The 15,985-nt window shown below is 41.3% G+C and overlaps 1 protein-coding gene across 1 annotated transcript; it reads right to left on the reverse strand.

Moving 5' to 3' along the window:
* Positions 1-8,664: 8,664 nt before the first annotated feature.
* On the reverse strand, positions 8,665-15,381 carry cnmd (chondromodulin; the record flags this gene model as incomplete). Its single annotated transcript, XM_084309651.1, has 6 exons — positions 15,241-15,381; positions 13,824-13,964; positions 13,384-13,497; positions 11,415-11,568; positions 9,737-9,942; positions 8,665-8,895 (listed from the first exon to the last, which is right to left on the reverse strand). The coding sequence occupies exons 1-6, from the start codon at positions 15,292-15,294 to the stop codon at positions 8,665-8,667; spliced, it is 900 nt and encodes a 299-aa protein (XP_084165777.1). The 5' UTR covers positions 15,295-15,381.
* Positions 15,382-15,985: the final 604 nt, after the last annotated feature.

The raw sequence follows: 15,985 nt of genomic DNA on the forward strand, positions 1-15,985 counted from the left end.
TCGAGCCTTTAGTCTTGTGTCACTCACAATGAAGAAACCTCTGACAGCGACAGGCACATATGTAACAGTGTTAACAAATACTTTATTATAGTTCAATTATGTTAACACTTTAAGTGCCGAAAACGTGTTTAGGCGTCTTTCCTAGCCATGCTAAAGTTGCCGAGGACGCCCTAAGTCGTCTTTAATATCAATATTTCAAAAATCTGTGAACAAAATCATATTTTTCCTCCGCAGCCCTGAGACACAGTGCTGGCCTCCTCTCAACCCTCTAGCGGTTCAAGAGCGCCATATGATGGCCGATCGGCAGAAGCGCCAAACAGGAAGTCATGTGGATGAAGTGGTGATCACCCATATTACTTCCGGGCACTCTCTATAGCTCCCGCGACTCCATCTTGAAACACTGGATAATAGATCGCTCGCCCTAACTCAATAAACAACATGATTTGAACGTATATACTATTATACAACCTGGAAATAGATCCGGTATTTCGACATCCCATAATTGAAAACTGTCTTCTCCACGCTGATCGCCCAACGGCCCGCGGAGACTGGGGTGAGTTTTAGCGTTTATTATTACCGTGTTCGATACTAACTGCTATGATGAACATTTGACCCACATTAGATGAATGGTATAACGTTGCCCACGGAATTATAAACGATCCCCCGCCCATCCGGTCATCATCAGATGATACGTAGAAACTCCTAGAAGCACGTCCATTTGAAATTTTTCATCTGGCACCGATCGCTATCAAACTGTATTTCATCATCAATATAATGCATTTGGGGCTATAAATCACGTTCTGGAGAAAGCTGCAGAAAGAGATGAAAACATACTTATACTTTAGACCATATTTTACTATGAATATGTGAATGAAAAAGTTTAACGTTGCTACACAATGAACAATACATATAGGACATTGAATGGGCCCTAATAATGGCAATCTAGCAATATAATTTAAAAAGTTATAGCCCTGCAAAGAAGGGGAACTTCTCCATGTTAAATAGAGCTGGCAACGGATGGTATATCATGAATTTAGCCTTAGGCAATCAAAGTGTTAAACTTGGGACACAGCCATGGCTATATTTTATTTCGTTTTGTATGTGATGCATTTTATCTTGAAGTTGTTGTGTTGCATTGTGGGTCCTCAGCACACATGGATACTTTGCTGATGGTAAGATGGTTTTCTGTCTGCTCAGACTCAGAATACTTAATTAACATGATCTGTGCTTCATAAAAAACCCTGTTAGTGGCCAAATATGCACTTGTGTTTCATATTTATTGTCTAGTAACACTCGTTTTTATATTTTGTTTTATGGAATTGCTTGGTTCATGGTTAAACAACGATTAGCATGCTAAGCTAGCTACTGTGTTAAATAACAGCTCACTAACATGGAACATGCTGTAACTTGTGTCTGAACAGGAGATTACCCAATGCTGTCTACTCTGTACCTTACAAGCTGTGGTTGTGTGTTCCAAATTGTGTACAGGTATGTCTTCTGTGTAATATTGGTTATCTAGTTTTGGTTATTATTTTGCACAGTAAATACTTATTCAGGCCTACCTGCAATTCAGCATTTATTCCAGCAGGGCGGCAGTGATGTTCATTCTGCCTTTTGTTATAGAAAATGGGGCTTTAGAGGGAAGAGGTTATTATGCTATTTTGTAATGTTGTTTACTGTATTGTCTTATTTTAAGTTACATGAATTTTATAAGTAAATGTTTTTTATTTTTATTATTTCTATTTCTATCAGACTTTGTGTAAAACTAATTCCACTATACGATCATCCATGTTTGATAAGTCTGTCAGCACACATGAATCCTTTGCTGATGGAGATGACCCAATGCTGTCTACTCTGTACCTTACAAGCTGTGGTTGTGTGTTCCAAATTGTGTACAGAATAAAACCACACTCTACTGCTCCAGCACCTGATTCCGTGTCGGTCGTTGATGAGACAGCAGGCAGGACAGAATAGGAGAGGTCACACATATATACTATAATATACACACTGTACTACAGTAGTACTGTACTACTACTACTACTACTACTACTACTGTACTACTTGATCGCCTTAATGTTTTGTATCACTCAGCAATTCAATTAGCTACAAATGCCCCCTTTTCAACACATTACTATGACTTATACACGTCTGTAAATTGCCGATCGTTAGACTATCAACGACAAATGAATTGGCTTAAACTTAAAAAATTAAAAGAAACTCCTTGGTCTGACCTCTACTTATTTGTTACACCTGTTAAAATGGTCATCTATTCCCTATAACACCAGAGCTGCTCACCATATCTTGCCTAGATGTCCCCCGTGGTAACACTTCCTTTGGCCAATCCTCCTTCCAATTTGCTGCTCCCAGCAGTTTGAACAAAATGCTAAATATTGATCGAAATGATGAAGATGCAAAATATGAAGATGGAAGACAAATTGATCCCTCTCACTGCTTTTAAGAACTCTATCACATAATTGTTTACACACACACCTGCAACTGTCACCCAGCCTTTTAACTGTAAATCTTAAATGCCGCTTCATGTCATCATATTATTAGAACCTACAATTTGATGAACAGGACATTATGTATGTAAGAAGGTCAAGCCTAATTTAAACTGTTTTCGTTTTATTAGAAGGGATCTGTCAACTAAAGCTGCTCAACTTTATATGCACGCTATGATTCTTTCCCACTTGTCTTACTGTATCACATGGTCACAAACCTCACAAACTAGGGATGCTCGATATTGGCTTTTTTACCGATACCGATATTCCGATATTGTCCAACTCTTAATTTCCGATACCGATATCAACCGATATCAACCGATACCGATATATGCAGGGTTTCCCCGTCCAAAAAACTGAATAATTTCAGGTAACTAATAATTTCACTGATATTGTTATTGTTTTTTTTTGTTTTTAAACCGATACCGATATTTTCCGATATCACATTTTACTGCCGATATCGGCCGATAATATCGGTCGGCCGATAATATCGGACATCCCTATCACAAACCATACTAAAACCCATAACTCTACAAAATCATGGACCGTAAACCAATGCGATGGCATCACTGCAGTGTTTTGAGTAAGCACAATCTTTTCACGTTTGAACATTTTGTAATTTTCTGTCTTTATTGTCTGGACTGGTGGTCAGACGTTGGAGCTCTAGAAGAGCAAACACACAAGCCTCCATTTGGTCTGGTTACCCTTCCAGAGGTCCTTTGGTCCTCTCGCCAGGCCATCATCGTAAATAAGAATTTGTTCTTAATTGACCTGCCTGGTTAAATACATACAAATGTAAACTATGTGGTGTTTAGCTTTCAATGACATATTAAACAAAACATATAGATGATTGTGTTTCTTCATTACAGGCTGGAGCAAAGAAGAGCGCAGTAAGGGCTCATAAAAGGCTCCATTTGAATAATTCCACATCCGCCTTCTGCTGTGATTTCCTAAGGATGAAAAATAAAGTGCAGGCCTCTCTCTCGCCTCACTGTCAGGTCAGACGTTCGACACGCCGCTGCAATCTGCAGTCCAAGTATAACTCCATTATTGAGGCGACTTTAGAGCGGGAAGCCGCATGACACACAGCAGGTTGATTTAGCTTAATGACCATGACAGTGACAGCGTTGTGATGGAAATTGTACCCCCCCTGCAAATTTACATCACTTGGGGGCTCTTTTAGCGTCTGCACTCCAGAGCCTGAGCCATCAGGAGGTCCTGGATATGTCATGCCTGTCACCTCCCTTTAAGTGCATCTGTAGACGTGGGCGAGGGATTAATATTATATAGCCTATGGGGACATGGGGACCCTCTTATCAGTGCTGCAGATGTGATAAGCACCTCCACCCCCGTTGGAAGGAAAAAAACAAAACGAGGGAAGATCTCCTAGTGACAAGCATCTCTTTTATGGTGTCTCCTCACGCTGCTTGCAGAGGCTCAGAGGTTTCAGAGGAAAGTGGCAGATCTGGTGCAATTTCACATCTGTTGTAATTTGATGTGCAGGGGATCTCCCTCTGAAATCCTCTTGATCGCAATGTGGCTCTTCTCAATTATTTAGGAATGTCTGCACACAGCTTTTAGAGATAGTCATCTGATTTCTTTTGATTGTGAAACGTTCAAGAATAGCTTCTGCTATATAAGCTCCATTGGTGATGGTGAAGAAAACAGCCAGGCTCTCTAGGTAAACTATGAACTAACAGCCTGGCTCTCTATGTAAACTATGAACTAACAGCCAGGCTCTCTAGGTAAACTATGAACTAACAGCCAGGCTCTCTAGGTAAACTATGAACTAACAGCCAGGCTCTCTAGCTAAACTATGAACTAACAGCCTGGCTCTCTATGTAAACTATGAACTAACAGCCTGGCTCTCTATGTAAACTATGAACTAACAGCCTGGCTCTCTATGTAAACTATGAACTAACAGCCAGGCTCTCTATGTAAACTATGAACTAACAGCCAGGCTCTCTATGTAAACTATGAACTAACAGCCTGGCTCTCTATGTAAACTATGAACTAACAGCCAGGCTCTCTATGTAAACTATGAACTAACAGCCTGGCTCTCTATGTAAACTATGAACTAACAGCCAGGCTCTCTAGCTAAACTATGAACTAACAGCCAGGCTCTCTATGTAAACTATGAACTAACAGCCAGGCTCTCTATGTAAACTATGAACTAACAGCCAGGTTCTCTATGTAAACTATGAACTAACAGCCAGGCTCTCTAGCTAAACTATGAACTAACAGCCAGGCTCTCTATGTAAACTATGAACTAACAGCCACGCTCTCTATGTAAACTATGAACTAACAGCCAGGCTCTCTAGCTAAACTATGAACTAACAGCCAGGCTCTCTAGCTAAACTATGAACTAACAGCCTGGCTCTCTAGCTAAACTATGAACTAACAGCCAGGCTCTCTAGCTAAACTATGAACTAACAGCCAGGCTCTCTATGTAAACTATGAACTAACAGCCTGGCTCTCTATGTAAACTCTGAACTAACAGCCTGGCTCTCTATGTAAACTATGAACTAACAGCCTGGCTCTCTATGTAAACTATGAACTAACAGCCTGGCTCTCTATGTAAACTATGAACTAACAGCCTGGCTCTCTATGTAAACTATGAACTAACAGCCAGGCTCTCTATGTAAACTCTGAACTAACAGCCAGGCTCTCTATGTAAACTATGGACTAACAGCCAGGCTCTCTATGTAAACTATGAACTAACAGCCAGGCTCTCTAGCTAAACTATGAACTAACAGCCAGGCTCTCTAGCTAAACTATGAACTAACAGCCAGGCTCTCTAGGTAAACTATGAACTAACAGCCAGGCTCTCTATGTAAACTCTGAACTAACAGCCAGGCTCTCTATGTAAACTATGAACTAACAGCCAGGCTCTCTAGGTAAACTCTGAACTAACAGCCAGGCTCTCTGTGTAAACTATGAACTAACAGCCAGGCTCTCTATGTAAACTCTGAACTAACAGCCAGGCTCTCTAGCTAAACTATGAACTAACAGCCAGGCTCTCTAGCTAAACTATGAACTAACAGCCAGGCTCTCTAGGTAAACTATGAACTAACAGCCAGGCTCTCTATGTAAACTATGAACTAACAGCCAGGCTCTCTAGGTAAACTCTGAACTAACAGCCAGGCTCTCTATGTAAACTATGGACTAACAGCCAGGCTCTCTATGTAAACTATGAACTAACAGCCTGGCTCTCTAGGTAAACTATGAACTAACAGCCAGGCTCTCTATGTAAACTATGAACTAACAGCCAGGCTCTCTATGTAAACTATGAACTAACAGCCAGGCTCTCTATGTAAACTATGAACTAACAGCCAGGCTCTCTAGGTAAACTATGAACTAACAGCCAGGCTCTCTATGTAAACTATGAACTAACAGCCAGGCTCTCTATGTAAACTATGAACTAACAGCCAGGCTCTCTATGTAAACTATGAACTAACAGCCAGGCTCTCTATGTAAACTATGAACTAACAGCCAGGCTCTCTATGTAAACTCTGAACTAACAGCCAGGCTCTCTAGGTAAACTATGAACTAACAGCCAGGCTCTCTATGTAAACTATGAACTAACAGCCAGGCTCTCTATGTAAACTCTGAACTAACAGCCAGGCTCTCTATGTAAACTCTGAACTAACAGCCAGGCTCTCTGTGTAAACTATGAACTAACAGCCAGGCTCTCTATGTAAACTATGAACTAACAGCCAGGCTCTCAAGGTAAACTATGAACTAACAGCCACGCTCTCTATGTAAACTATGAACTAACAGCCACGCTCTCTATGTAAACTATGAACTAACAGCCAGGCTCTCTATGTAAACTATGAACTAACAGCCAGGCTCTCTATGTAAACTCTGAACTAACAGCCAGGCTCTCTATGTAAACTCTGAACTAACAGCCAGGCTCTCTGTGTAAACTATGAACTAACAGCCAGGCTCTCTATGTAAACTATGAACTAACAGCCAGGCTCTCAAGGTAAACTATGAACTAACAGCCACGCTCTCTATGTAAACTATGAACTAACAGCCACGCTCTCTATGTAAACTATGAACTAACAGCCTGGCACACTTATAGTCTACAGTGCAGAACCTTATGTGAAGTAGAATTTAAACTGGAACATTACCATTAGCCCTAGAGACTGGCAGGTTTAATGCCACTCCAGAGGTGGACAGACGTTGTTTGGTGTGTGAGCTACTGTAGGTCAAATTGAGAATGAGATACATTTTTAGTTTTACTTCACATTTTTTTTTTATCTAAATGGGTACATTATCGCCTGAGAAATTATTAAAACTGTACAATAATGGTCCTAGTCATGTTAAAACAGCGTTCGGCCTTGACTGACTATGAACAAAAGAATACCATTAGTTATTATTTACTAATAGAAATCTACTAATAAAATCTTTAAACATTTTAATTGAAGTGTGTCTTACTTTCATATTGCTATGGCCTACTTGGTAACCATTTTATAAAAGCAATAGCTCACTTCAGACCATGGCATATAGTTATTATATCACAAGGGGCTGTCAGCCTTCTGCTTTGTGTTGGGCCGAACTACGCCCCTTAGCTGTGCTATGATAACCATATACCATGGCCTGTTATGAGCTATTGCTTAGATATAAACCCCTGATCCTATATAATATAATGTATACCATACCATACTCATAGCTACATATTATTCATTACTCATACATAAATATGTGTGCACACACATACACACACACATACAGTATATATATATATATATATATATATATATATATATATATATATATATATATATATATATATATATATATATATATATATATATATATATATATATATATATATATATACACAGTTTTTGTAATATATTTACAATATTTATGACATGATATTTTTGTGTATTGGTGATTATTGGCATTTTCCCCCTAGAAAAGTATTCTTTTGGTTTTTATGTCTTCCAATGATCCCCATCAGTCTGATACTACATGCTATAATGTATACTGTGGATTTCAATCATAAAGATCAGCTGTAAAAGGTTTATAAACTGTATTTCACTAAGACAAAGGTGAGTAAACTGACTTAGGTGTGTATAGGGTTATATGGGTCTACCCTCCTCCACTACATCTTTGACTATATGGATCATTATTATCTGTACCAGGGTTGTAGGGTTATTTCTGGAGGTGGGGGGAGTGCTCTTCCTGTCTGACTATGATTATAGTGTAGAGGCAGTACCAACATTTTGTTTATCATTTGAAAATACAAAGACGCAACCCCCCCCCCCCCCCCCCCCCCACTACATCCATGATCCTTAGACTCTCATCTTGTCTTTTTTCATTCAAATGTCCTTTTCACACGCTCTCCGCCCATGTTGCCCTGACACTTTTGTCTCACATTAGTTCACATCGATGGAGACGTCAGGGCACGCAAATTACATCGCCCTCAACCTGGTGCTGGACTGTGAATGGGGGGAGTTATGGCAACCGACCGTTACGTCAGCTTTATCGGAGAGAGAGCCTGGCGCGACCATGGCAACGGACATGTCACACAATAACACATTTCACATCGACATCAAACGCCAGTGGTGTACAGTAATTGGAATTTATCGCAGACCGCTCAGTCACAAAAAAAAAATAAGTACACGGTGTCTTTATTAAGCATTGACACAGCATCTGTATTCAGTCCCACACTCTCCTCTAGATACAGTGCAGTGCATTAAGGCGCGGTCTATGGAAAAATAGATGAATGTGTTTAAACACAGTGCTGTGCGTGAAGACTTGGTATGCATGTGTTTTATTTCTACATCTAAATCTACAAACAGGGATATTACATTTGTTTGTTCATATCCCCCCCCCCCCCCCTTCAGAAAAAGCAATTGCCTACAACAAGAGCATATACCTGTTTTATATGCAAAATGGTTCCTCGGGGGTCCGAGGTGGAAAAAGTGTCTTAGCTGGCATATTCTTATTAAATCATGCACCGTGGTCTGTGTTTCATGCTAACAAGCATAGCTTGCTGGCAACATAAGGTATTTACAACCAAATACAAACTCACTAAATAAATATCTGCATATAAATACATTGTTAAGGAGTGTGAAGTTTAGAGACCCTTTGGGCGTCTTTGGTGTATAATTGATATGTTTGGCACGGGTGCAGAAGGCTTGTCTCCCTCTCACAGGATACCTAGTATGCGCGCCACCCACCAGCGGCAGGGCAGGATCACCCGGCAGGCTACCTGGCAGCCTCTGTAGTTGTAGGGCCACGGCCAGTGGCCTCCCAGGGGCTCGCACACCCTCTGGCAGTGGGTGTAGCTGCGTCTGCACTCGGCGCAGCATATTCCCAGGTGGTCCAACATGGGGTCAAAGGTCATGGTGCCTTCCTCTCCTCCTCCTTCTTCCTTCCGCTGGAGAGTGTGGGGAAGCAACATTAGGCCCTATATAGCATGCTTGACATGTCTTTACAACTTTAAAACCATCGGTTACTATCCTAAGCGAGCTCAAGTTCTCTCAAGCAAAGTGAAATTGCAATGACTGGTGGGAGTAAGGATTTTCACACCATTGCATGCGGTCATAAACATGGAACTAGTTTGGGGTTTGGGTTGGGGCTGGGGGGGGCAACTACCAACATACAGTAGTGACTTATGGACAGCTGCTAACATGACACCTGTTCACCCACAGCACAACATTCCCACAAATGATTGGAAACTAACTGCATGTCTATGTTTGCAAATTTGTAATGAATGAATCGCATATCAATACATCTTTTGGAATGTTTTGTCATAAATCCATCTTAGAATTCTACCATTCTATAGCCTTCGATCTAATAGCTATAGATCATCCATTAGAATGTTTTCTCATTCTCTCCCACGCGCTCTCTCATTTGTGAGATAATTGCCTGAAACAGGCTGTCCATGATTTTTGATTAATTCCACATTCATCAGAGGGTTTCAGCATCTGGTTTGAGTGTAAAAAGTTGTTCCTTTGATGTACCGTAGCTTTGCTAAACTTCAATATCCCACTTCTTTTTAGGAGATTAGATCCAGCTAGGCTGTTTACCCAAGCGTGGAGTTCTAAACTCATCTGTGAAGGTGTTGAAAAAAGGGGAAACATCAATTCCTAATGTATTTCTTCAGGGGAGTGCTTTAGGGCTCAGAATTACATCTCCTGTGACTCTGATAGCTCATCTAAAGATCCTCTGTGTTTATCATCAACAACACATTACTGTGGACCGGTAGGGCTACTTACGTGATACGGATTCTCTGGGTTATACGCCGACCCAGCTGCAGACCCCGTGGCCTCCTCCTCCTCCTTCTCGGCGGTTCTGCTGGAGGTGTCGTCCTCCTCCGTAGGCGTCTCCTCCTCCGTAGGCGTCTCCTCGGCAGCTGTCTGGAACTCCTCCGTGTCAAACTGCCGCTTGGCTCTCTGGGTGTCTCTCTTCCTCCTCTCTCCATCTGTTCTCGGCAGCGACAGGAGGCGTGGGGTATTGGGTCAACAACCGCAAGACGCCACACACGTCCTCAGAGCACAATCCTACGTGGCTACGACGGTCTCGGCCGTCCTGAATAATTGAATTAGCTGCAGTGATATCAAGGAGCCGTGCATATTTCAACGTCATACTTTTTTAATGCGAGACTGGAGCCTTTTTTTGTGTTCGTCTCCAATGTGGTGTAGGTTTGAGATGTTTAGTGTGTCTCTGTAACTTTTCAGACAAGGCTCTGAATTGCAAAACCTTGTCAGTGACATACTGTAGACTAGGGGAACGCCTAATGGTTTATGTGAATAACTAGGGCAACTGTAACCATGTTTTTAAACATTGAAGACGCTTATAAAAGGTTCAATTATACAAATGGATCAGATGCTATCAGGGGCTGTGAGCCTCCTTTGACTCTATGGGTTGGTAGTAACATTACTTCATCATTTATTATTTATTATTTCACATCACGTCCAGGATACTGAGAAATATATATTTATTTAACTGTTGGTTTTTATTTGCATGCTGTGTGTAAGTTCTGTTGTAATATTGAGAATATTCCATAATGATTTGACATTAATGGGGTGTTCGTAACACATCCATTACTTGTCTAGAATAGAGCACATTAATGCTTGTGAAATCATAGGGTCATAATACATTCATAAAGCATAATGGAATTATGTACTGCTGTGACCTCGCCTTCTCGTGTGTTTTAGGATGACAGGTGGCGTCCAGAGAGTGATAGGTGTGTATATAATATATGTATGGATGTGTATACCTACATTACCTACTTACAGATGTAATAAATATATGATAACGCTGTAATCAACACAAGCATGATGCATTAATAAAGCATCTAGTTAATGTATTCTATGCATTTATGCATATGATGATATGCATGATTGGGATATGAACATCCATTATGGAAGACTTACCCTGATTAATGGAATACTTGTTAACCTGAATCCTACCGTTGTGTTGTGAGGAGGACATGTGATAATCTGACCCAAAACCTACTAGCATGTTCCGTGACTCGAGAGCTCGGCCTGCGCCGGCCTCGCCAGAAACTCCACTACCCACTTTTAAAACCACTCTCAAAGAGCACCTACGGGAGACTGCAATTCGAAACTGGCCCCTGTAAATGTCCTAACCCAACCCCCTCCAATGTACAGTAAATGTCCTAACCCAATAATACACGAGACCCTCTTCTTGGGACCAAGTAAGGTTTCGTCGATAATCCAATGTACAGTTTTACATAACCTTTTCCATATATACTCCATATACACATGCCATATACACTACATTGCACTTTACTGCCTTTGCACTCTGGTTAGATGCCAGAACTTAATTTCCTTGTACTCTGTACTTGTACTTGCGTGCAATTACAAATAAACTGAATGCAATGTAATGTAATATAATAATAAACATGCTCAACGTAAGGAGGAGTGGAACCTTTAGGGTAGGTGGGTTGGAGCCAGTAGATGGGCAGGTCTCCACACAGCTCCAGGATTTTGGTGCTTAGGATGCTGGTGTCTTTCAGAGGCTGGGGAGCAGCGACCCAAACCAGGGACTCCTCATCAAACTTCACCGGCATGATCTCATCTGTCTGATAGACCAGGGAGTCAAATTAACACTTCCAGGTGTACAGTACCACCTCACATGTGAGATTAGAATTATGTGAAGTGAACACATGCCACAATTGCTACAGGCCATCAATTTAACACTGTGCAAATGTGCCTGAAGGAATACTGTTCTTCGTACAGTAACTGTTTTTTTAACCTGTTCCACCCCAGGTGAAATCTGCATAAAATGTATACCTAGGTAAATGGAATATTGCTCCACTTCTACAAGGGCTATTTGCATATTCTTGGTATCTAGGAACATCTATGGACCTCAATGAATGTATTCTCAGTGTCAGAAATATTGTGTCTATTACTAGGCTTGCTTAAATTCTGATGAAACAAAGGAAAATATGAATTATGATTTTTCTTTTCATCTTTGACAGTGAATAAAACCATGATAATAATGACCAAACTTAAAAAAACTGCCACTGAGCTCATCCAGTACCCTCTTGAGATCATGTGTACAAAAGATCTAAGGAAATTAATAAAGGGAAGATGATAAAATTGAAGGTTTTGTATATACAGTACTGAATTCTCCCATCCGGACCAATGCAATTTGAAATATTATTATAGAATATAGAATATATGCTTATACATTACCTTATTATAGCCAATTCGCACATTTATATATATATATACATATAGTATCTTTCAAATGGCCGAGTTCAATTTGGATATAGTATCACCAGGCATACATAATAACATATACAGATATTTAATGTAATCGACTGTACTTTTTGTTGTAAACAAATACAACTAAAGCCAATAATGTTTTAGTTTTTTATGAATGGACTACATTTCCCAAGAAGGAGTTGTCAGTCACCTTAAAATATGAACAACTAACCGCTAGCTAGGTTAGATTATTGTCAGTTGGAAATATTTTTAGTTAACACTAAACACTATAGGCTCCAGCAAACCGTTAACATGACAGTTGGCTTGCTAGCTGGCTATGATGTATATGACACTGCAACATTGTACAACAGGTTGTAGTTTCTAGATGTACTAAACTACACTTAAATATAATACATAAACAACTATGTTTTTTTTGTCTAATCAGATAGTTATCAGTAGACTAATTAATGCTGATGACTCCTCTGTGCATACAGTCTCCATAGTAAAGTATAGGAGGTTTTGGACTATGGCTACGGCTATGGCTGTCAGGATTGCCTAGGATTGCGGTAGAAAAACCAACTAGTAACTAAGAAAGGTTGCAGTTCAATCCCTGGTACTGATAGGAGTGTCTATTTCCAGTTGCAAGCTATAGTAACTGGAAACAGGTGGATGGTGTTACACACAGTGCCCACCATCTCTGCCAAAAGTGCCCTTGAGCAAGGCACTGAACCCCAGAACAGCTCCAGGGGGCACCACACTTCAGACAACCCTACGCTCTGAAAATCTGCGTGGGACAGGAGGGATATTTAAATTGCCTTGTGTTCATTGACAATAAAGTCAATCAGTTCTAGATACTTTAGCAGGAAACCATCCAGACTATTTTCTGTTCTAAATAGTTAGTTTCGAAGTATTTTAGTTTCTAGGACAGGGGGTTGTACATTTTTGGAATATCATTGGGGACAACAGGTTAGTTTCCCACCCTGCATAGAATCAAAGATGCTTCAAGATTTCATTATAATGCTACGCAGGTTCATAATAATGCATAATTCTGCCATTACGTCATTGTCATTTGTTCTTAGTGAATTTGTGAATTTTTTGGCGAGGGGATAAGAAACAGCAAAAAGAAAAAAGGTATTAAACAATAATCAAACAGCAATAAGTTGAGTTGTGTGTAAATCTTACTGTACCAGGTCAAACATCAATGACTCTTTGTTCAGGCTCCCCATATCTGGCAGGTTGGCTTTGATTTGAGATTTAATATAGCACTTCTCTCCTCCAAAGAACCGAATCCCAGTGATTCCCTGCATCAAGTCACAGAGACACCATGTTTACACACACATACACACATACACACACACACGCACACACACACGCACACATGCATACACGCACGCACACACACACACACACACACACACACACACACACACACACACACACACACACACACACACACACACACACACACACACACACACACACACACACACACACACACACACACACACACACACACACACACACACACACACACACACACACACACACCTCACACAACGTTGCTACTTTCCTAAAGCATATGCCAGGTCTCTCAGGACGCTGAGCGACTCCAGGGGGATGAACTCACAATCTGAAAGTCGTGAATCTCCACCGCCTCCTCCTCCCCGCTGCCCGTCCTGAAGCTCTCCTGGTTGTGTTCAGAGTCGATCTCCATGGAGCCCCCCTGTACCTTGCCATTGATGCTCATACTGTAATGGACGTTATAGACCTGATGGGCATTCAGGAGGACACACACACACATCGTTAAAATGACACGTGGAGTTATTATGTGAATGACATTATTGGCAAACACCACAGAGCGAGAGCGCTGCCTCACATGCAAAGCCAGACTGCAGGAGTCATAACCACGTGGGTGTTGAGTCGGAACATTCACAGGCTCAGTTTTCCTGCCATTTTCGTTCGGAGTTAGGCCTACTGCTCATTTGAGCCTCTATTTCTTTTCATAGGGTTAGTCTAAGTACAGCTAAATGTTTATAAGGTAGATGCAATGTAAAGTAAGGCTCAGACATAACTGCCACCTGCTGCTGCACTTTTAAGGGCAGGGTAAAATATCCTTCTTTCTTTACAGACACATACTGTAGTCACATAGTCAGATACTGAAGTCAGCTTAATCTAATGAAATATGTGCTTTTGCACTTTACACCTTCACGCCTGGGTTGCTCTGCACTTGAAAAGTGTCTGACGCCCTGCATGTCGCTCTCTCCTATTGATTTCTACGTGCTGCTGTGTTTTATTTTTTGCTGATGTGTTTATGTGCAGTAGAACTCCAGCTGCAACTTGAATTATTGCCTCATTGCGGGCATTAAAGATTTCTAATCTAATCTAAATCTAATCTAATCTTGCTGTTGTCCTCCCGCTGCAAAATTTCAACCAAATCTCTGCGTTGTGCCGTTGAAGGACAAAAGTGTGTAGGCAGTCAAGGCACACACGCACGCACGCACGCACGCAAACACACGCACGCGAACACACGCACACACACACACACACACACACACACACACACACACACGATTAGAATAGAACAGCAGAGAGGATAGTGTTGCAGACCTTGACAGAGATCAGCGCTGAGATGTTTGCCCTACAGGTGAGCTCATCATGGGCATAAATAAATATTCAAGTGTCCCTAATGAGCCAGGGCAGTGTTACCTGGCCGAGTTATTCAAGTGGAATTTGAAATGTGCAGACATTAGGGGACAGAATGAAAATGTATTCTATCTCAAAATCTGAAAATGTGACATTCACTGATAGGCCCCATGCTATTTAAAATGGGCAAGGTAGCTCTGACCTTTTCATGAATAAAAAGACAGGCATTTTCACACGCAAAATCTAAATCACCACAAACCACGGAGAGAATAGCCTAAACTATACATATCCACCCAAGAGAGCCATGGTCCCACCAATGCCCTTCAAGACACCTGTTGCATCGATCACAGTAGAGGAATACTGTGCAGAAACATGGCAACAGGCTCACAGCAAACACTTACATTTCTATCACTGACTTTCCACAGGTAGAAAGCTCCAACGGACGCACACAACATCAATGCTGCCCCGACGATCAAAGCCGCAGCTCCAAACCTCAGGAGGCGACCAGCCGCTGTGGAAGAGCGCGTGGCGGTGGACGTGCTGTATGCCTTCACAAAGTTCACAATGCCCAAGTAAGCAACCACCCACATTAGTTAGGCAACATAGGTGTTAAAAAAAAAAACCTGATAGAACCAACCTAAAAAGACTAGGTCTTTCGCTTCCTAATTTACATCATGTAGCTTAAATTAAACTAAATGTAATTCAATTTAGAATGTAAACATTTTCTTACCGGCGGCATACATTGTTCAAAGTAATCTGGTCCGGCAGAGGTAATTTGGACTTTATCAGAAGTGTCTCCCATGATGGCGTCTGTAGGCTAGTGTATATTGTTGACTCTCCTGGGTGAGTATGTCCACAGGAAGACCAGTTGATATCTGAGTGTGAGTGACGTGCGGCTGACGGAGACTGAATTCTTCAGGTGTGAGAGAGAGAGAAGAGAGAGAGAGAGAGAGAGAGAGAGAGAGAGAGAGAGAGAGAGAGAGAGAGAGAGAGAGAGAGAGAGAGAGAGAGAGAGAGAGAGAGAGAGAGAGAGAGAGAGAGAGAGAGAGAAAGGGATGTCCTTTTTCTTTGCTGGGTGTCAGCGAAACTATGGTGTCAACCAATCCTATCCAACTGAGACAAGGTACCTTTAGAAACCATGCTTGA

Source organism: Notolepis coatsorum (genome assembly GCF_963971535.1).
Source record: "Notolepis coatsorum genome assembly, chromosome: 3".
NCBI classification, from domain to species: domain Eukaryota; kingdom Metazoa; phylum Chordata; class Actinopteri; order Aulopiformes; family Paralepididae; genus Notolepis; species Notolepis coatsorum.